This window comes from Pseudonaja textilis, unplaced genomic scaffold (assembly GCF_049901715.1).
Source record: "Pseudonaja textilis isolate UNSWEBS1 unplaced genomic scaffold, rPseTex1.2 PTEXSCF22, whole genome shotgun sequence".
Classification (NCBI taxonomy): Eukaryota; Metazoa; Chordata; class Lepidosauria; order Squamata; family Elapidae; genus Pseudonaja; species Pseudonaja textilis.
Genome location: NW_028262865.1, coordinates 374,526 through 398,376, shown reverse-complemented (window position 1 = coordinate 398,376; position 23,851 = coordinate 374,526). Strand labels below are relative to the sequence as shown.

At 41.4% G+C, this 23,851-nt stretch overlaps 1 protein-coding gene across 1 annotated transcript in view; it reads left to right on the top strand.

Annotated features, from left to right (window-relative positions):
* The window catches only part of LOC113454163 (uncharacterized), a 76,760-nt gene extending 71,405 nt beyond the window's left edge, over window positions 1-5,355 (top strand). Inside the window, exons 2-3 of the mRNA XM_087918993.1 lie at window positions 878-1,008; window positions 2,024-5,355. Of these exons, the coding sequence (XP_087775119.1) occupies window positions 912-1,008; window positions 2,024-5,355 (3,429 nt within the window). The 5' untranslated portion in view covers window positions 878-911. The remainder of the gene's footprint in view (window positions 1-877; window positions 1,009-2,023) is intronic.
* Window positions 5,356-23,851: the final 18,496 nt, after the last annotated feature.

Genomic DNA, 23,851 nt, shown 5'->3' with positions numbered 1-23,851 from the left:
TATGGGACAGGCTCAGCTAGCCGATGGCAGAAACACTGATCTCTGAATGAATCTGTGATTCTGTGAGCAACTCCATCTGCCTGCCTGCTTTGCCTGCTTTGGGGTAAAAGTTGCTCTCTTTTTTTAATAAAAAAAAACCAATCTTGACATGAATATTTATAATATTTAGATACAAGCCATGCCCAGCCAGTCACATGACCACCAAGACACACCCACAAATTAGGCCACGCCCACAGAACCGGTTGTTAAGAAATTTGAATCCTACCCCTGCCTCTGTGTGGGTGTGGGTGTGGGTGTGTGTAAGAGAGAAAGAGAGAGAGGTAAGATCAGATCTCTCTCTCTCTTTCTCTCTCTGTCTCTTTCTCTCTCTCTCTCTCTTGCTCTCTCTCTCTCTCTTTCTCTCTCTCTCCCACCAACGTCAGCAAGCCACTGTCAGTCCAAATTCATATTCGTGGTCCCCGGGATTTAAAAGTATGAGTTTGACGGTCCCTGAGGTCCAAAAGGTTGGCGACCTAGCCTGACCTCCACTGTACTTGTGCATTTTTGTTTTTCTTGCCTAAGTGTAGAAACCTGACCTTTTTTTCACTCTTGAAGTTCATTTGGTTCAATAGAGCCCAAGGTTCACAAGGATACTATTCAAAGGATGTCATGAAACTCATCTTTGCCTGAGGAGTTACCGATGGCGGCCCCTCCAAGTCTTGGGCACTGCCACCAACTGTGCGCTGGGACTGCTGCGGCTCCTACCCCAAAAGTGGAGGGTTTCCTTGCTCGGCTAACCCAGAAGGTGGACTCAACGTCAGGGAGGGGAATGTGGTTTGTGCGCACACCCTGCACCCCGTCACAGAGTCAACTGTTTGGTTTCTCCTCTCTTGTAAAGCGGCAGAAGCGTCGGCCATTGCAGGAGACCGAGCATGGCCTTGGAAGAGGACACCATCGAGATAGCGGCCCTGGGCCGCCCCTTCCAGCTGGGGACTTTGTACGACTGTCGCAAGGATGCCCTCATCCCAGGTAGGGGCTGATGGGTCTCTGGAAGGAGGGAGGGAGACAGTCTGGGCTAATGCACAAGCTAAGCCCAGGGATGGAGTTGAAGTCCCCGGGGACAACCATGACCTAGAGGAGGGAGACGAAGTCTTTACAGACTTGAGACCTTCAAGAAGCTAGCTATCTTTCACTTTCCTTCTTTCTTTCCTTCCTTCCTTCCTTCCTTTCTTCTTTCTCTATCATCTATATCTATCTATATCATCTATCTATCTATCTATCTCCATCTCTTTCTCTCCATCTATAGCTATCTCTCCATATCTCTCTCCCCTTCTCTCCATCTATCTCTCCAATTATATCAACATCTCTCCATCTATATCTATCTATCTATCTATCTATCTATCTATCTATCTATCTATCTATCTATCTATCTATCATCTACTATATCCCTGCCTGCCTGCCTGCCTGCTATCTATCTATCTATCTATCTATCTATCTATCTATCTATCTATCTATCTATCTATCTATCTATCTATTTTCTTTCTATCTATCTGTTTTCTTTCTATCTATTTTATCTATCTATCATCTATCTATTTTCTTTCTATCTATCTTATCTATCTATCATATATCTATTTTCTTTTTAGCTATCCATCTATCTATCTATCTATCTATCTATCTATCTATCTCTATCACTTGAGACCTTCAAGAAGAGGCTGGACTGCCATTTGTCAGAAATGGTGTAGGGTCTCCAGCTTGGGCAGAGGGTTGGACTAGATGACCGACAAGGTCCTATCCAACTCTGATGATCTGTTATCAAGAAGAAAGACTAATAGAGGCAAAGCAATTCCTCTCGATTCTGTCCAAAGCCTTTTAGATTTGCAGTCTTTTCCAAAACAGACAGGCGGTTTCTCCGGTGATGACTGGGAAGAACAAATGAGGGGGAAGATGCCTCTATTGTACCACCTCTCTGGGGCTCCTCTAGGCAGCGACTGTTTTTTTGGGGGGACGTTCAATTCACCCTCCTTTCTTTTTGTGCTCCATGCAGGGGTCACCCTTTGGGACTGCAGCTCTCTTCAGAAGGACCGGACCATCAGACCCCAGCCCAAGACAGCCTCTGGAATCACGGCATCTGACAGCCTAGACGACAAGGCCTCCGCCCTGGATATCTCAGGAGCCATGAAGGCCAGTTTCCTGGGGGGGCTGATTGATGTGAGAGGGTCAGCCGAGTATCTTCATGACACCAAGAAGTCCAAGAAACAGGCCAGAGTCATCGTTCTGTACAAAACCACCACCAGGTATGAAGAGCTGACCATGAGCCACCTGGGAATCCAGAATGTCTCTTACCCAGCCGTCTTCGAGCATGGCACAGCCACCCACGTGGTCACCGCGATCCTCTACGGAGCCCAGGCATTTTTTGTCTTTGACCGAGAAGTCTCATCGACGGAGACGGTGAAAGATATTCAAGGAAGTCTCCAGGTTACAATCAAGAAGGAAATATCGATCACAGGACAAGCAGATATGAAGCTAAAGGAGGAGGAGAAAGAGAACGCGCTCAAGTTCAATTGCACGTTCCACGGGGACTTTTCTTTGGACAAAAATCCGGTGACCTTCCAAGATGCCATGCAGGTTTACACAACGTTACCCAAAATGTTAGGGAAAGATGGAGAGAAGGCTGTGCCTATGAGGGTTTGGCTCTACCCACTGAGCAAGCTGGACACCAGAGCAGCCAAGATGGTCCGTGAGATCAGCCTAACGTTGATCTTTGATGCTGAAAAGATCTTGGAGGAACTCAACGAAATTGAGATGCAAAGCAATGATCTAGCCAAGAATCCCATGGCTGAGACCTTCCCTGAGATCAAGAGGAAGATCCAGCAGTTCAAGGATCTGTTAAAGCAACACAGGCAGACTTTCCAGAAACAGCTGGCCAGAGTGTTGCCCTCCATCCGGGGAGGAGGGCAGGAGGAAGGGACCCCGGTGGACATTTTAGCATCCGTCAACCGGTCTCCCTTCAACAGCCAAAGTCTCCGTGAATTTCTCGAGACCAAGAAAAGGGAACTTAACCATGTCAAATCTTATCGGGAAATTCTCAATGAAATGCAAGTTATCTCATCTCAAAATAAGCTGGAGGAAATAGTTCTTGATGCCCAGAATGTATTTGTGGTCTCCTTTATATTCACTTCTTTACATGAAGAGGAGCCATTTCTCTTGAGGTTACAGGACTGGCTTCAAGACCAATTCTTGCAACAATCAGATAAGTCCACAAAGTCCCCTCCTGGGGTGAAGAAAGGCAAGGCCTGGTTTGAGGACAAGGAGAGGACCCACAATGCTCGCCGAGCTGCTAAGTCCATGAAAGACTTTTTCAGTATCAATCAATCCAATGAGAAGGTCCGCTTTGTGGTGGCCTCCCTCCCGGATGTGGACAACCCAGGAGCCTCAATATACCTTTATGAAGATGGAGATCTTGTCAGTAAGAACGTTGAGTTGCCCTCAAAACCTCTCCCTTTCCTTATCACTGAACTGAGACACGACCGCATTCAACTGAAGTTTCAGCCAGCTGAATATGGAAAGGCTGCCATCTCCAGCTATCTGGTAGAGTACAAAGTTGCCGATGAAGAAAAATGGAAGTTGGTGAGGACAGAGGACACGAGGGAGATGTTCCTGCTGAAAGATCTGCCTCCAAACACTGAGTACCAGTTCCAGTACGCTGCTTGTTCCAAGCTGGGCCTTAGTAAATCCAGTGACTTGACCCCACCCATCAAGACCCTTCCCACCAGCCCCCCTGAGAAATTAAGAATGGTCACGGCGGCATCTTCTGTCATCTCTGTGGCCTGGATGAGCCCCAGCATCGTTGCCTCCGGAGTTGTGGTCAAGGAGTACAAGGTGGAGTATAGAATGGTGGAGGCTGGAGCTGGGAAGGACCAATGGACTGAAAAAAAGACAGGGAGAAAAACAGAGTTTTATCCCATTGAAGGTCTGAAGCCCCAGACGGCCTACAGAATAAGAGTGTTGGCCATGTGTGAGAATGGTGCTCTGGGTGTCCCTAGTGAGGAACTGGAGGTCTCCACATCACTGGAGGAAGAAGATGGAGGAAAGATAGCCCACCGGTTCCTTCAGAAAGGCTACCTGGTGGAGGACAGGCAGCCATTAGTCTTCGCCCTTCCTCTGGAGAAAGTCCCCTCAGATGCCTCCAATTCCTGTCTCACATACCAGCTTGGAAAAGAGAACCCAGAAGTGCCCAACAAAGTCATCCTGGTGATGGGGGCCACAGGATGTGGGAAAACCACTCTGATCAACGGGATGATCCATTATATCCTGGGTGTCCAGTGGGAAGATGATTTTAGATTCAAACTCATTCATGAAACCGCTCCACTTCTTGGAAGCAGGACACTGGAAGTCACAGCCTACGTGGTGAACTATGAAAGAGGTTTGCAATGTCCTTATTCTCTCACCATCATTGACACGCCAGGGTTTGAAGGCATGAGAGACGCAGAGCAAGACAAACGGGTGCCGGAGCAGCTCCTGGAGTTTTTCTCCACCCTGGGGAGCCTTGACCACGTGGATGCCATCTGCTTGGTGGCCCAGGCCTTCCTTCCCCATTCAACTGACATCCAGAAATCCATCTTTGATTCCATGCTCTCCGTGTTGGGAAAAGACCTGAAGGATAACGTCCAACTCCTGATCACCTTTGCGGATGTGGGGACCCCACCTGTCCTGGAGGCCCTCGCGGAGGCTAAATTGCCACTTGCTCAGGATGAGTCAGGGACCCCTCTTCACTTCAGATTCAACCATTCCTCTCTCTTTGGTCCACGAGAATACGGAGGAAGGCGTCATGCTGCGGCCGAAATGTCCTGGAAAATGAGCGCCGAGAGCATGAAGGATTTCTTCGATTCGTTCAAGAGGCTGGAAACCAAAAGTTTAACCTTGACCCTGGAGGTCCTCAAGGAACATCAGAAACGAGAAGTTGCTCTTAGACGACCAGCCCCTCCTAAGGTTGAACCAGTCCAGCCAAATAGTTTCCAGATTACTATTCATCCGGGGACTGATGAGACAGCTTCGGTCTCCGGGTACCAGGTGGAATATCGGATTGCAGAAGGGAACTGGAAAGGTCTCCGTATAGAAAGTCCTCAGGATCGATTCACCCTTCCAGAGGACCATCTCAATCTTCGGTACCAATTCCGATATGCTGCGGTGACTCCACAAGGGCTCAGTCCATGGAGTGAGGAGACCACCTGCATCTGTCCTCCGTTGAAGCCTGCAGAGGTAATTGGAGATGAGGAGGGGGAGGAGGAGGAAGAGGAGGGGGAGAAGGAGATGGGTGAGGAAGGGGAGGGGGAGTTGGAAGAAGGAGAGGAATGGGAGGATTGGAGGAGGAAGTGAAGGAGGAGGAAGAGGAGGAAAAGGGAATGAGCAGGAAAGGGAGGAGGAAGGGGAAGAAGAGGAGTTGGAGGAAGAGGAAAAGGACAAGGGAGGAGGAGGAGGGAGGAGGAGGAGGAAGAGGAGGAGATGGGGAGAAAGAGGAGAAAGAAGAAAGGATGAATGGGAGGAGGAGGAGGAAGTGGGAGGGGGAGGAGGAAAAGGGAATGAGCAGGAAAGGGAGGAGGAAGAAGAGGAGGAGGAAGAGGAAAAGGAAAGAGGAGGAAAGGAAAAGGAAAGGAGGAGGAAGAAAAGGACAAGGGAGGAGGAGGAGGAGGAGGAAGAGGGAGATGGGGAGAAAGGAGGAAGAAGAAAGGATGAATGGGAGGAGGAGGAGGAAGTGGAGGGGAGAAGGAAAAGGGAATGAGCAGGAAAGGGAGGAGGAAGGGGAAGAGGAAGAAGAGGAGGAGGAAGAGAAAAAGGAAAGGAGGGGGAAGAAGAGGAAAAGGACAAGGGAGGAGGAGGAAAATGAATGGGAGGAGGAGGAGGAAGTGGAGGGGGAGGAAGAAGAGAACCAGAGGGGAGGAGGAAGAGGAAGAGAAGGAGGAGGTGGAAGAGGAAAAGATGAATGGGAGGAGGAGGAGGAAGTGGAGGGGAGGAAGAGGAGAAGGGAGGAGGAGGAGGAGGAGAAGGGAAGGAGCAGGAAGGGAAGGAGGAGGAGGGAGGAGGAGAAGAAGAGGGGAGGAGGAAGAGGAAGAGAAGGAGGAGGTGGAAGAGGAAAAGGGAAAGAGCAGGAAGAGGAGGAGAGAGGAAGGAGAAGAGAGAGGAGAAAAATAATTGGTCCCAATATTTTCTCACTTTCTCACCTGTCCACCTATGATATGGGGGAAAAAAAATCACCTTTCTGATTGATTCTCTTTCAAATCATTATTTGAAATTCCATTACTTTTCTGTCAGTTCATCTGGTGCCGATGACCGGCAATAAAACGCGATTCTTTTGTCAAAGTTCCCTTCAAGGTGATATCATTCAGCCTAAATTTCTCCCCCTTCTTCCAAAATATTTGATTGATTGATTGGATTGGATTGGATTGGATTTGTCAATTGCTTACAAGATAATAGGTATAAGTATATACATAGTTATGAATACATGAAATGGATATATATAAGAAAAATAAAAAGAAACAATAGGACAGGGACGGTAGGCACGCTGGTGCGCTTATGCACACCCCCTACAGACCTCTTAGGAAAGGGGTGAGGTCAACAGTAGACAGTCTAAGGTTAAAGTTTTTGGGGTTTGGGGAAGAAACCACAGAGTCAGGTAGAGTATTCCAGACATTGACCCCTCTGTGGCTGAAGTCGTATTTCCCGCAATCAAGTTTGGTGCGGTTTACGTTGAGTTTGTATCTATTGTATGCTCTTGTGTTGTTATGGTTAAAGCTGAAGTATTCATTGACAGGTAAGTCATTGCAATGTATGATTTTATATACCATACTTAGATCAGACCGAAGACGGCATAATTCAAGGTTTTCTAGGTCTAGAATTTCAAGTCCGGTGGCCTAAGGTCTTCTGCGACGAGTAGAGGAGTGGAGAACTCTTCTCGTGAAATATTTCTGGACTTTCTCGACTGTATTAATATCTGATATGTAGTGTGGGTTCCAGACTGATGAGCTGTATTCGAGTCTTGGTCTAGCAAATGTTTTTTATGCTCTAGTTAGTAGTGTAATATTACCAGAGAAAAAGCTACGTAAGATTAGGTTAACAACTCTTAATGCCTTTTTGGCTATGTAGTTACAGTGAGCTCTGGCACTTACATCATTAGAGATGAGTACTCCAACGTCCTTGACAGAGCTTGGGTCATCAATAAGATCTTGATTATTCAGCTTATATTTTATTTTCTATATTTTTTTTTTGCCAATATGTAAGACAGAGCATTTATTGGTTGAGATTTGAAGTTGCCATTTGTTTGACCATTCTGATACATCGTCGAGGCCTTTTTGAAGGGTAGCAGTATTGTCTGTGGTGTTGAATAGCTTTACATCGTCAGCGAAGAGAACGCAGTTGCTCTTTTTTTTTTTAATAAAATTTTTATTGATTTTTTAAAACAAACATAAACAAACAAAAAAGATAAAACATAAAAACATAAAACATCTTTTTGGAAAGCAGCTTGATCCCGGGTTACATCTCTTCGTGCAGACACAAATTCAAATTCATGTTCATTTTATATACCATTCCATATCTTATTACCATTCTACATTTGCTATATAGCTTCTCCCCTCTTTTAACTTTCTTCATTTTATTTTATTTATTTCATCTCAATTCAGATTGTTGAGGTAATTCCCCGTTAGGAGAATGAGCGCATACAGGGAGACGTAGTGAGAGTAGTGTTGGAATAATACACACAGAGCACACAGATACACTGTACAGTAAATGTAGGTTTTTACTTCCAGAAAGGTTTAAGCAAAGTCCAAAATAAGCAATCCAAAATCATTCACAGGTAAATCGGTCCATTTTTCAATCCAGGGATAATCCAAATATCAAAGTCCAATGTCAAAAACAGTTCAGTATCAGACTTAGATTCAATCCAGGAATATCAGTCAATTAGAAGAAATGGAGCAACGGCAATACTTTCCAACAGAAGGAAACAGAGATACACTCACACTCTCTTCTGAGACTCAGACTAAACAACCCAGGTTTCTGGCTCCATCTTATGGCTGTTTGGGAAACCACACCTAATTACAGTTTTGCATTTTCTTAAAGTGACAGTTTTAAAATGTTTCTCCTGGTTTATATACCTTGTTTCTCCAACAATACGGCCTCCCCCAATAGGAAGTCCCAGCATGTTTTATAGGCATGAAATGAAATTAAGCCCCTCCCCCAAAATTAAGGCCTATATTAAAACATGGGGAATGGGGGGGGCTTGCCATTAGGAAGTACTTTTGTTGCACACCTGGATATGGTGCTGCCTGCGTTGACCCCGATATGAAGTGCCCCACCAACGCCGAGGTCAACATCCAAGCTGTCACCGCCCGCCCGCCTGAAGATGCAAGAGGGGGGAATTAAGTCACCCTCCGAAAAGACGGCCTAGCCATTTTTTCGGGGCTCAAAAAAAATATAAGTCCCGGCCTTATTATATGAGAAACACGGTAGTTGTAACCCAAATAGCTGTTAGGTGACTCATATTCCTAACAGGATGCTTTAGGGGGGGGACATTCCTCTGCGGCCCATCAACATTTTCTGCAGCCCACTGGTTGGCGACCTCTGCTGTAGACCTCATCCAGCTCATTAATTATTTCTCCTTTGTCTCTCCGGCGCGCCTCCACTATTATTTCCACCATGATTATCTCCCGGTCCTCTTCCTTGGTCTCCACAATGTTTTGAAACCTCCGATAGAATGAGGTGCTCTATCCATTTCCAACTGGATCAACGAGTCCTCTACTTCCTTTGTTTCGTTCTCTCATCCTTCGACCCACCGGGTCTAATTTGTATGCGTTGATCATTCTTTTGTTATTGCTTCTTGGATTAAGCCCACTTTCTCATCCGGCTTCCGAATATCATTCTTCCCTTCTCTCTTGACCTCCTCCATTTCTGGTTTCATCTCTCTGTGATTCTTAGTCATATTTTCTGTTAATGTCACCTTGGTTTCTTGAATTGAGAATAGTGTAGCCGGCATGGTTTGCATGTTCAATGCGGGATTTTACTTTTCTGTCACAAACATTCCTTCTATTGATCTCTGGTTAGCCGGGGAGTTGTTGGAGTGGTTTTCTTCCCGGCCTTCAAGGTGATAGTAGTAATGCTTGTCATTTCCTTTAGAATTCTGTATTGCACTCATGATATCCTTTCTATCGTTTCCCAAACCACCATCCAATATTCTCCTGGCTTTCTTTTCTTAAACTCTGCTTTTTTTTTTACACCATAGTATATTATGCAATAATATATATTGTATTATAGTCTAGGTATTCTAAATATTAATTAAGCAGCACAGTCTTCGAAATTAGTATTCTTCATAGGAATCAATCCCTTTTTCTAAATCAAGCTTTTTATTTCAATCTACACACACAACAATACCTTAACAGTGTGGCATCAATGTATCATACATTTTAGTATAAGCAGAGTTAAAAATATCTCTTAATACAGGGGTCCCCAACCACCGGTCTGTGGACCGGTACCGGTCCGTGGAACATTTCCTACCGGGCCGCCGGTTTGCTGGGCGCTGCCATCTTGTTTGATGAGAAAGTGCTTCCGGGTGAGCTTTTCCGGTTGGAAAGCGGCGTTTGGGTGCTGAAAGAATCCTCGCGCCTTAGTTTCATCAAAGGGTGGTGGTGGCTTCGAATGAAACTTAAGGCGCGAGGATTCTTTCAGCACCCAAGGCAAGGCGAGCTGAGCGACCGTCCCGAAGCCGTCCCGAAGCGAAGCCCATCGACAAAGGTACAACAGAGGAGTTGAAGGTGGCGGGGAGAAGCGGGGGATGGCTGGCTGGCCAGTCGCTCGGCTCGCCTTGCCTTGTCATGCGTGCTGATGCTGGTACCGGGCCGCGGATCATTTTGTGATGCCGGTACCAGGCCGTGGCACAACAAAGGTTGGGGGCCACTGTCTTAATACACATATTCACATTAAGTCACAACTTCATTGCTTATTTTCAACCTTTCAATATTCTCTCCTAATGTCAGCCACCATAGCAGTTAAACATACCTTATAGTTTCATTATTCAATTTCCTCTTTTTTTAAATAAAAAAAAAAAATCATTTGGCAAGCAGTATGGTTCCAGGTTTCACATCTCAATACAAAAATGACCATAGTTACGTATTCATTTTATTTATTCAATTTCATAGCACATTATCCTTATGAATATTAAATGTTAAACTTATTTTATCCGATTCCAGTTCATATTATAACTGAATTCCTTTTTCTTAGGGTATTCTCATATCTTATTTTACAATGTTATCTAAAATTCTTATCTCATTTCTATGTTCATTTCCCATATTGCCCTTATCTGTCACATTTGCAATTGTAACAGTCCTTATTCTATTAATTCACATTTGTCCCTTTTAGTTAGTAATTTGAGCTAGCCACCTTCATTCTCCCTATTTACTATATGTCACAAATATATATATTTTTTGTCAGATTCTGCATTACATTTTCTTAATCGCCTTATAAGTCACCTATACATTACAAGGATATTAATCTATTCAATTAATTATAGCAACTGATATGAATCTTTCCACAAGAATTCTCTTTTCATCATCTCTCTTCCTTTCTTATGCATCACTAATGTCAATTAATATATCATATTTTTGTTATAAATCCCCATTTCCATATTTATATCATTAAGTTCCATGTCTAATATAGCAATAATCCTTTAAGAAAAAGAAAGAGAAAAAAGAAAACTTAAAAAAACCCATATCAGTTACCTTCTTATCTATTTTCAGTACTTATTCTTATATGTCACGATATATTACCTTGCAGAATCTTTTTCCCTATCCTTTTTTTTTTCACCCATTATCTCTCACTCTCCTTGCAGTATAAATCCTTTTCATCCTTGTCTGCTTTCTATTTCTCTTTATTTTCTGGTCCTTTCTCTTAATCCGCCCCCCCCCCCCTTCTTATTCCCCTCCATTTCTCATTCCAATTATTAAATTTATCCCCTTCCCTCTTTTGATTTTTCTTTTTGTACTTCCTTTTTCTGCTTTTTCCCTCTCCTTTTCTCATTTTCCGAACCATTCTTCCTTTTGTTATCACATCAGACCACATATTTTTAATTTTAATTCCTTCTCCTCCCCTGCTTAAATAATTGTTGTTGCCTTTGTTCTTCAAAGATGGTTTCTTCTTTGATAAACTCCTCCCCTTCTGGTTTTCTTTGTTCTTCTACAAGCTAATTTCTAATTTCTGTAATACGTAGCTGCACATTTCAAGTTTAATTTTCATCATTTCCAATCTTATTTCAACAAATAATTCCTCCGTTGTCTCTTCTCCTTCTCCCTCCGTCTCCTCTTCTTCCAATCTTATTTCAACAAATCATTCCTCCATTGTATCTTCTCCTTTTTTCCTTTTTTCCCCCTTCCTTAATAGACGTATTCCATCCCGAAGTCCAGTATATTATTCCAGCCAATGTTTTTTAAGTTTCTTTTCAACAGTCAATGTCCTTAAGTTTTTATTTCCAGGTCTTTTAGTTGGCCCTTTCCCAACTCTCACACAATCACCGGGTGGTTCGATAACAATATTATCAAGTATCTTCCCCTTTGTAATATTCTAATGTCACTTTCCAGAGTTTTTATTTTATTATAATGGAGTTTCTTTCACTTTCTTTTAGTCCAATTTCTTAGAAAGACCAAGCACTTTTTAGAGTCACTGAAGTTTTCCCTGTACCATCAGGTGGCGCTCTTGAGTCTTTTCCACAATCCACTCTTTCCTTTCCTTTTACTTTCTTTGTTAAATACAGTACTTTTATTAAGTTAGCTAATTTCAATTATTAGCTATTCTTTCTTTTCTTTTCCACACACTCAGTTCCAGCATTTAGTTATGCCCTTTAAGTGCCAATAATCCAATAGTTATAAGATAAGATAAGAAGAACTTTATTGTCATTGTGCAAGTGCCACGAAACTGTGGAGGCACCCCAGCAACTGTTCGCAATACAATAAAACCGGAGCGCTTAAAAATGAAGATAAGAAAAATAGAGTACCCGCATCTTGGTCGGCAATCAGAGAGTAGAATATCTACGAATATACACAAAATATGCATCCAACACTGACTGTAACACTTCGCCGAGTGTCATACACAAGAGATGGGTTGTACTGTAATATGTTATTATATATCTGAATGGGGTATTGAGATTTCACATCTTTCCACATCTTAATAAGGTACTGACTTCGTGTTTATTTGCGGTTCGGATGGCCCAGGGAAAGAAACTTATTTGTGAGTCTAGTGGCGTGGGATTTTATCAACCTAAAGCGACGTCCAGATGGCAGCAGGTCAAAAAGATCATTGCCAGGGTGTGAGGGGTCTTCTATGATGGCCTTGATTCTGCTTTGGCAGCGGGACCTGGTTAAGTCTCCCAGGGAGGGCAGAGGGCAACCAATGATCTTCTGAGCTGTGTTTATCACCCTCTGTACAGTTTTCCTGTCCTCAGCTGAGGGCCTCCAATTTTGGTGGGGGGGGGGGGGGTTGGCCGGGCGGGGGACCTTTGTTGTGTTCAAATATTTCTACCCCCATTGCTTGGCTTGTCTTGGAAAATTTTCTCCTCCAAGTTAATCCAATGCAATAATTCGAAGCTGATTTATATAAGATCCAATTTATATAAGATCCTTCTCCTTTTTCTGGTTGCCGCTTCCACACACTTCCCTCCAAAATAGTCCTTTTTTTAAAAAATCCTGGGCTACGTAGGAATCAATCCCACTAGCCGAAACAACAATTATAACAACAATGTAGGCTGCTTCAGTACAGTCTATTTGTTGGTCCATTGGCAAATTAGTTGGTTAATTGATTAATAGTATTAATTTATGAAATTATAAGTGGACTGCTTGATTTGTTCCACTCTGATTATACGTAGATGGAATTATAACTACATTTAAAGACGTCTTTAAATATCAATACATAAGAATCAATAAAACTGTAAATGTATAACTATCAATAACTTTCAATCAATATAAATCTTATAAAATAGGTATAAATTTTATCTTTAGCTCACAATCAATAACAACCAGTAATACCGTAAGTATATAACAATCATTAAATTTCAATCAATGGATATCTATATAAAATAAATATAATCAATTGTATAAGTACAGGTATAGGTATAAATACAGCTATAAATGTAATTATAAATGTAGGTATAAATATAGATGTCAATGTAAAAAGTTAGATGCAGAAAAAAATGGATTTACATATAGAATTTCCATTAAGTTGTAAAGAGTTCAGAGTAGATTAAAGAGTTCAGAGTAGATTGTTGTTTAAGTCTGACTGTAGGGCTGAGAGAGTTAACCGACGGCTGTTTTCGTCTTCAAGATGGCAGTCCTGTCAAACTTGCACCGTCACTCTCCTATACTTAGCCTTTCTTCCCGCTTCTCTCTTCCTCTGCCATTGTAGCGCCAAATGCTTGGCGGGAAAAAAAAAGATTCCACAGCTCTGTTCTAGTCACGTCGCTCTCTCTCCATCTTTCAGTTTCCCTCGCTTCTTCTTTTCCACTCAGGCCTTTCGCTGTCATTTTTGGTGAACTGCTCTGGGCACCACCTCACCGACGATCTCCCAGCTTGGGAGTTTCTTCTGCTCCTACCACTTTTGCGGCACCGTTGGCCCTCTCCGCTTTCTTCTTCTTGACTACAGGAGGTCAAGTTGACCTCCTCTCTGCCAGAATCCAAGGTCCCTTCTCGGCACGTTGGGAGATCGCACCTGTCCGTGTGGGCTCTGAAGTTTCCCCTCTTTCTTACTGATCCCCCCGCCCCCAGGACCAGACCCCGCCTCGAAAGACCCCTGATCGCCAGAAATTCAGCAACAGGGAACAGAGCGCTGTTTTCCCCATGTCGCCATGACTGCATGAAGAAAGAAAGAAAGAGAGAGAGAGAGATGGAGAGATGTTGATATAATTGGAGAGAGATAGAAGGGGAGAGATATATGGAGAAATAGCTGTAGATGGGAGAGGAAGAGATAGATAGATAGATAGATAGATAGATAGATAGATAGATAGATAGATAGATAGATAGATAGACAGACAGATAGATATAAAGATGGACAGAGAGAGAGAGAGAGAGAGAGAGATAGATCGATAGATCGATAGATAGATAGATAGATAGATAGATAGATAGATATAGAGATAGATAGAGATAGAGATAGATAGATAGATAGATAGATAGATAGATAGATAGATAGATAGATAGATAGATAGATATAGATGGAGAGATGTTGATATAATTGGAGAGAGATAGAAGGGGAGAGATATATGGTGAAATAGCTATAGATGGGAGAGAAAGAGATAGATAGATAGATAGATAGATAGATAGATAGATAGATAGATAGATAGATAGAGATAGATAGAGAAAGATAGAGATAGAGAGATAGATATAGAGATAGATAGATAGATAGATAGATAGATAGATAGATAGATAGATAGATAGATAGATAGATAGATATAGAGTTAGCATCGACCAGAAGAACAAGCCAGAAACCCTATTTGTGATGGGAGCTAATAGGAGCCAAAAGTTTGAATTGTACCTTTTCTCAGGACTTCGCACTCTTCAGTTGCTCACTAAAACACTGGAAAAAAGGAGAATAGAGGATGTGGAGCAGGTAAACTTCAAGAAAAAAAAAGCTTTGCTTCAATCTGCAGCATCGTACAGCACAGGGGAAAAAAAGCACGTAGAGGGGCACCGCATAGCAGATGTTCTTGGAATAGATGGCTGTTCAAACAGATAAACTCTATGGTTTTTATTTGGTCTATAGGTTGGATGCCTTCTTATATTCTATTTCTGGGTGAAGTACAGTAATTACCAGCTTCACGTTCCTCCTGCTACATGCTTGCACGCTCAGACACTGTGAAGTAAAATGCATCATTATTAGGCAGGTCTTATTTTGGAGGATTAATTTTATTATTGAACAACTCCAGTGCTCTTGGTCAATCCAAGAGGTTAATCAACCTCAAACCTGACTATTTAATAAAGAAAAAGTGAGGGTTTGGGGGGGCTTTCTTGGGAGAATATCTATGGGTGCACAATTATTGGGGCAACTATTAGCGTGCAGAATTATTGTGCGCCCGAATGGAAAATGACAATTTGCCCCTCTCACTTGTTTATCTGCCTCTGTTAAAGTGAAAATAATAAACACACCACTCAAAATGTACAAATAAACATTTCTGCCCCCCGCAAAAAAAAAAACACCAGCGACCAATATAGCCACTCTTCTTTTCAATAATAGTCAATAAGCTTTCCGTTTGTGGTCTCTGTCCGTGTCTTGATCTGTTGACGATCAACGTTTTGCGCAGACACTGTTGCTTCGATCAGCCCTAGTGTCCAATTCATTGTACGCTGCGTGCAATTCTAAGGCAAGTGAGTATTTTGACCGTATCGTCATTTTTATGCACATTTTCCCCACCACCAAGCTGTAAAACCTGAATTCTTCAGTGGATCTAAGCAACGGGGAAGGGTGCAAACTTGTGGAGATAAAGAGATCCGTGTGAATTTGGAGCTCATAAGATGCAAACCAAGGAAAAGTGGTCATTTTTTTCCTTTCTGCTTGGATTTCATTTTTCTGCAGGTACATTTTCCCCACCCGTTTTGGGAGGTTTGGGTTATTTGAAAATTAGGCTGGGCGGAGGAATAAACAAACCCTTCCATCAGTCTCTGTCTACAGACCCTTAGCCTGCACTTTCTTGAGGCTCCTGAGTTAGCACAAATGTTGCCAAATAAAACTCAGGTGAAACTCGAAAAAAAATTAGAATATCGTACAAAAGTTCATTTCTTTCAGTAACGCAACTTAAAAGGTGAAACTAATATATGAGATAGACTCATTACATGCAAAGCAAGATAGTTCAAGCCGTGAGGGGTCATAATTGTGATGATGATGGCTTACAGCTCATGAAAACCCCAAATCCACAATTGTAGAAAATTTAGAATATGACATGCAGTCTATAAAACAAGGATTGTACATAGAACAGTATTGGACCTCTGAAAAGTATTAGCATGCATATGTACTCAGTACTTGGTTTGGGCCCCTTTTGCAGCAATGGCTGTCTCAACGCGGCATGGCATGGAAGTTATCAGTCTGTGGCACTGCTGAGGTGTAATGGAAGACCAGGATGCTTCGATAGCGGCCTTCAGCTCTTCGACATTGTTCGGTCTCATGTCTCTCATCTTTCTCTTGGCAATGCTCCCTAGATTCTCCATGGGGTTCAGGTCAGGCGAGTTTGCTGGCCAATCAAGCACAGTCATCCCACAGTCATTGAACCGGGTTTTGGTGCTTTTGGCAGTGTGGGCAGGTGCCAAGTCCTGCTGGAGAATGAAGTCAGCATCCCCATAAAGCTCGTCTGCGGAAGGAAGCACGAATCTCCTGGTAGATGGACTGCGTTGACCCTGGACTTAATGAAGCACAGTGGACCAACACCAGCGGATGACACGGCTCCCCAAATCCACACAGGCTGTGGAAACTTCACACTGGATCTTCAAGCATCTTGCAGTGTGTGCCTCTCCATTCTTCCCCCAGACTCTGGGTCCTTGGTTTCCAAAGGAGATGCAAAAGTTGCTCTCATCAGAAAAGAGGACTTTGGACCACCAAGCAACAGACCAGGTCTGGTTTTCTTTATCCCAGGTAAGACGCTTCTGACGTTGTTTGTTGTCCAGGAGCAGCTTGACAAGACGAATACGACATTTGAAGCCCATGTCCAGGATCCGTCTGGGTGTGGGGGCTCTTGATGCACCGACTCCAGCCTCAGTCCACTCCTTGTGAAAGCCCCCAACCCTTTTGAATGGCCTTTTCCTGACCATCCTCACCAGGCTGCAGTCATCCCTGCTGCTTGTGCACCTTATTTTTCCACACTTTTCCCTTCCACATCGCTTTTTTTTAAAAAAAACAAATTTTATTAATTTTCAAAGAGAGTACACAAACAAAACATAAGACATAAGAACATAAAACATCTTTTCTAACAACTACTTAACAAAACAAATAAGACATCTCATTTAAGTACGATATAGTTCTAAATTATCACGTTTCCACACACAATTTAATATGCATCTTATATATTCAACTTCATATCTTATTACTATTTTCCATCTTCTCACTGTTTCTTCCTTTATTTCTGTTCAATTTTATTCATTAAACTTATACTTTCATGTATTTCATATTACTATATTTCATATTATTACTATTTCATATGTTCTTATCCAACATTACTCCTCAATAAACAAACATAGACTAACAAAACACATAACATAAAAACATAAAACTTCTTTTTAGAAAGCGGCTTAGCCCCGGGTTATAACTTTTTGTACAGACGTAAATTAAATTCATGCTCAGCTTATATACTTTTTCATATCTTATTTAAAATTCTATATTTTGCATATATCTTCTCCCCTCTTTTCACTCTCTTAATTCTATTTTATTTATTTAATCTCAATTTAAATCATTACACTTGTATCTTTTGTCCGTTCTTTTTCAATTATCCATTTATCTTTCTCTTTAACACAAACTTTTTCCTGTAGTGACTGGTTGAAGTATGACACCTTTCTATTTCCCCCCCAAATTTAACACTTAAAATAATACATAGTTTCTATTCTGATTCTGCTTAGTACATTCTACATAACATTTTAAAATATAAAACATAATGATCTTATAGTATATTAAAAATAGTGTTCCATAACAAATTAGTTAATTAAACTAATTACACATTAATTTACACAATCCCTCTATTAACACATACTTCAAATACAAATACTAAAATACAATCTTATGTACTTTTGCAGAATCTCTTTTTAGATTATGTTTTACCCTTTATCTCTGAAAAAAATTGTTTATTAACATCTTGTTTTAAGCCTTTATAACTTCCCTTCACTTTATCCCTTCCTTCCTTGTCAAATCTAACCTTTTTACCCCCCCATCTCCAACTTTTTAATCTCCCCTCTCTGTTGTATTCCTCTTTTCTGTTGCTTTCTATCATATCGATTTTTCACCTTACTTTTCCCTTTCTTGGTTGTTTTTTTAAAACTTAAATTCTTCATTTTCTTCTCCTTTTTACCCTTTTTTAAAATCATATGTCCATTAAAGATGGCTTCTTCTTCATCATCCCAGCCTTTTTCTTGTTGCATTTCCTGGTAAGCAGAAATCGCCATTTCTAAAAAGCAAAAGATAGATCCAAAAGAACCCTTGCCTTCCTCTTCCTCTTCTCTTAATCTTTCAAGTTGCATTTTCAGTTCTTCAACAGATACCATTGTGAAAGAATTTTTTTTTTAAAGCAATCCAAATGTTTTCTTAGTCTTTCAAAAGATAGTTGAGGTCCGAAAGTCATCAAGCAATCAAAGTCAGCACAATCAGCACAGTCTGTTTCACTTTCTTCTACTTTCTCTTCCTGGGGCAAAATTCAATTACACAATTCCAAGGCATTTTTTGGAAGTTTTATTGTGATTTAATCTCTAATCTTATAAAACTCCAAGCAGTCTCCTTCAACAAACGTTAGTATAAATCATTTACCTCTCTTCCTTCCCACTTAAAGCAAAAAGATTTAAATTTTTAAATATCAGTGTTTAGAAATCTAATGTCCCCTTGGCTTCAATTTTGAAAGTTAGTACCTTCTGCTGCCAAAGCGGGTATTTCCGATTTCCATCTGCTACCTCCATGGGAAGGAAAGTGAGGAGAGAAAAAACCTTCCCTTTACTTTCCACCGCAGCTTAACAATCTTCTGGGAAACAATATATCACTTGAAAAGCCAAAGTTCCAGGGTATTCAGATATTAATTGTCGTCCCGGTTCAGCCAAAGGCTTTCTCTGTCTTCACTTCCTCCAGCACATAACTTGTCCGGTTGAGAGGTTCTTTGTGACGGCCATTGCTGACTGTCGCTCCACCAAAAGGGAGTTAAGCCGGCTGGGAAGGGGGTGTGTGATATGCCCTGCCCTCTCCCTTCTCTTCAGCTATCCCTACAGGATAACTATAGCCTCCTAATCCAATTGGATCGAAGGCACTCCAGCAGCGAGCTCAGCAGGAATCGCGCACAAACGCGAATTCCTGCTGCCTCCGAAGCCTGTCAAACCAGAAGGCGAGGCTTTCCCTCCTTATGGAGGCTGTCCAGGATGGTTTTCTGACACAACTGTCAGGTCAGCAGCCTTTCCCATGATTGTGATTCCTACTGAACCAGACTGAGAGACCATTTAAAGGCTCAGGAACCCTTTGTAGGTGTTACGGCTGAATTAGCTGATTAGAGTGGGACACTTTGAGCCTAAAATATTGAACCTTTTCCCAATATTCTAATTTTCTTTTGTTCTTTTTTTTGGAAACAATTTTTATTAATTTTTTACACAAACAAACAAGACATAGGATGTAGTAACATAGGATATCTTTTCTAAAAAAGCAGATAAAACATCTTATTTAAAAAGAAAATGGTTCCAAATTATCACATTTCTATACAAACACAATTTAATATGTATATTTATCTGATCTGATCAACTTCATATCTTTTCCCAACTTCTCTTTATTGCTCCCTTTCCTTCTATTTAATTGTATTTCTTTTGCCTTGAATTATATATATTCATTGTATATAGTTTCATTAGTTCTCTTCCACATCCTTTCAAACATAGACAAACATTACACAAAACATAGATGCATAAAACTTCTTTTTGGAAAGCGGCTTATCCCAGGTTAAATCTTTTTATACAGACATAAATCAAATTCGTGCTCACAAGATACTATTTCATATCTTATTTAACATTCTATATTTTCTATATATTTTCTCTCTCTCCACTCTTTTAATTCTATTTTATTTATTTCATCTCAATTTAAATCATTATACTTGCATCTTTTGTCCGTTCTCTTTCAATCATCTATTTATCCTTTCTTTCTAATGCAATATTTCTCCTGTAAACACTGGCTGAAGTATGACAACTTTTTATCTTTCCCCTAAATTTAACACTTCAAATAATACATATTTTCCATACTGATTCTGCTTTGTACATTCTAAGTACTACATTTCAAAATAATGAAAACAAGCAAATAATATTAAATTTAATAAGTAATAATAAAACCAAGAAAAAGGAATATTGAGTTTATAATATAATAAGAACAATGTTTCATAGGAAATTAAACTCTATTATTGAATCTTAAACATTTTCATAGCTTCCCTTTAGTGCATTATTAACTCCTATAATATTTTAATTTTCTAACTCAGTTTCAAATACTAATATCTACAATACAATCTTATGTACTTATGTACCAATATTCTAATTTTCTGAGACGGTGGATTTGGGGTTTTCATGAGCTGTAAGCCATCATCATCACAATTATGACCCATCACAGCTCGAACTATCTTGCTTTGCATGTAATGAGTCTGTCTCATATATTAGGTTCCCCTTTGAAGTTGCATGACTGAAATAAAAGAACTTTGGCATGATATTCTAATTTTTCCGAGTTTCCCCTGTATATATTAAAGCTGCTCTTCTCTCCTTTTTCCCGTTTTAGGAATATCATCATTTCTGAGCATTAATTTATACTTTGCTTTCTTCTCTCTCCCCTCCCCCATGCACACCACACAGAAACGGTTCCGTGCAGTCCACGGTTACAGTGCAGCCGATGAAGACGAGGTCTCCTTCCAGGATGGCGACACCATAATAAATGCACAGCAATTTGATTATGGCTGGATGTATGGCACTGTTGAGCGTACTGGTGACACCGGAATACTTCCAGATAACTATGTGGAGGCTATGTGAGCTGTGTAGGAGTGGCTCTTTGGTTTTGTTTTTTTTTGTTCCATTCTTACTTCTCTGCGGTCTCCAGTTACTCATCGCTTATTATGTTCTGAATATTGGACACGGTCATTTCCCCCCACCCTACCAACGTAGCCTTGTTTTGGAGGCATTCGAACTTGGATATGAGTGAGATTTTTTCACAAATGCTAATTGTCTTTCCATCCTTTCCCTCAGCCTTCATGCAATAGAGAGGTCCTTCTCCCTCTCTCTGGAGCGGTATTTTTTTTGGCAATGGATCACGTCATAATATACACCCGAATTCAACCACTGCACGGGCCAGGAAGTAGCGCAGGTAGAAAAGAGAAAGGTTTCCCTTTCTTGAACCCAGGCTGTCCACTTTCCAGCTGACAACTTCTTTTCACCAACGACAAGCTATGTGTCTTTACCTGCTTTAGCCTAATGAAGACCCCAAAAGCAAGAGCTACGGATTTGGCTTGGAGAGGAATGTCTCAGTTTCAGCAATTACTGCGGACATTTCTAAACATTTCTGTCGACAAAAATTACCGGGTTCCCTGCAACGCTGACTCTTGCCGATTTATTCGGCAGCGTTTCCCTTTTCGTGAATTTGAAATATGCCTTTGAAAGAAATCCACGCCTTTGCGGAATCGAAGGAGTGAGCATGTGTGTAGCCTGTCCAAGGGATGCAGAAGCTACAGCGGTTTCTGCCCTAAAAGTACTACAGGTGTTTACCAACGGAGTAATTTAGCAGCATCTATTACAACGCTAGACTTGCCTCTTAGATGTCATGGCTCAGATACAGTGGATCTCTAGTTTGGTCTGCATCGGCCAAGGAGGGCGAGGTGAGGAAAGGAAGGGTGGGGCCAGCCAGCGGTGCTATTTACCGGTCCTCCGCACTGCACAAAAACATAACCGTCGCTTTGCCCACCCCTGCACCGTTCGCATACGATTGCGAGTTTGATTTGCCTTCCCTCGTCCTAACACGAAGAAGCTCTTAGATGTGATGCCCATCAAGACAGAAATGGGGACTGCATTTCGAAGCCTTCCTTTTCATCATGCCGTAGAAGCGCAGCCGCCTTAGAATCTTATTTCTTAGAAATCTTCGTCTCTGTTCTTCCCCCTGAAATGTTTGCACTCATGGGAAAAAAGGTGTTCAAGGAAGGAGGTGTTCAAGAGGATGCCAAGAGCAGTGTATTGATAGGGGTGAGGTTACATTCTTGGTACTAAGATGGAAGCGCGAGTTTAAGAAGCAGCGGTTTTTCCGGATAGATGAAAATCAGGCAAAACTGTGCGGACAAGTCCTGGGGAGGATATCTTTTTGTGAGAAAGTTGCAAAGGGACAATGGGAATCAAATCTTTTTAGAGGACCAAATCTAGTTACAACAAAACAGCTCCTTAACAACAACAACAACAACAACAACAACAAAATCTCTCTCAGCTTTTTCACCCCTTCCTTTGAAATAAAGGATTGGTCATTGCTTGGTTTTTTCTGCCTTCTTTGACCTATGCACTTTTACATTTTTCCAATATCTGAAATGCACCTAAATCTGTATTTAAATAAATAAAATGATCAAAAAAAGAAGAAGAAAAACCAGCTACCTTGCACCTCTGCAGCCATTTTTATTCACATCGTGCATTTTGTACATCTTAGATTTTCAAACTAGACTTCAGCTTCTAAATTCATACTTTTGTCTGTTGGGACTATATTTTGGGGTTTCCCTTTGTTCCGTTTGTGTATTTCTTCTCAAAAATCATTTAACCCTTTTCAATGATGCCATAGAATCAAATGTAGCACTAGTTCTCTTCTGGTTTGTGCCGATTTAAAAATAAAAGTATAATTTGTACCCGCTGACTGGCTTCGGTCTTCATTTGATGGCTGATTTTTACTGTCCTAGAAGTGGGATACACACACACACATTCTCTAAGTTTCAACTGTATCAACAGAAGAGGGAAAAGTTGCTGTTTCATAGCAATAGAACTTTCTCGGCCATTTTTGGAGTAAGCTTGATCACCTTGTGGGGCTGCTTGTATCTAACGCAGACAAATGGTGATATGGACAGCACTTTGTTTGCCTTACCTGTCAATATTTATTAATCCAATTTGTGTGGCTACCCCTTTTACAAAAGCTACTCCGGACGACGTGCAACAGCCTGTAAATAGCCTATTTCAAACACAAAATCCAGGATATGATTTTAGCTGACAACTCGAGATAATATAGTCAGATTCTTTTGTTCGGTATTTTGCAGATCCTTGCTTGTAATGTCTTAAAATAACTGCTAGGAATCTGTCCACCAATTAGTTGGGTTGGCAATGTATAAACCAACAATGTATGTTTCGTAGCTTTAAGACAAAAATCACTGTATTGATGTGTACTGCATTCCTATTGGTTGATTGTATTGCAGATTGCCAAAAGAGGGAGCTAGAGATCATGGCTTGTTCTCTCTGACGTTCTGTATCTCTGACATTCTGTTGCTATCTCTGTTGCATTTATGCCGTGCTTATACTTTGATATCTTTGTTTGCTGTAAAACGACAAAGGAAACTGGTAAGAAGACTTTGTAATTGGATATTCTTTGGGCTGTAAAACGTATATGACCTGGACCATTTATCGGACTGTGTTATTTCTTAAAGTAAACATTAACTCAGTTCCGTGGATCTGTGTGTGGCTGAATAATTATTCATAACTACCCTCATAAACGTTTCCACGGGCGCACATCCTTGTTACTTAAGGGTTATTCTGTACATATCATCACAAGGACCACTGATTTTATGAAGTAACTTTATGTTGGAAGAACAATTTCAGGACATATTCTGGTTTTGCTCATTCACACCCGCACAAGATTAACTAAGGTTTACTGGTCACATTAAGGGCCTTTGATAGTCTAGGTCAGTGAGGGTGAACCTTTTCGGCACCGCAAAACCGGAGACCAGCTGGCCAGTGTGCGCATGCCTGTTTTGGGGGCTGTTTTCAGGCCAGTTTTCAAGCCGTTTCCCAGGCTGTCTTCAAGCCATTTATGGCCTGAAAATGGCCCAGAAAACGTCCTGTTTCTTGGCTGTTTTGGGGGGTCATATTTGGCCATTTTGGGGGGCCGTTTTTAGGCTGTTTTCCGGGCCATTTTCAGGCCATTTTGGGGG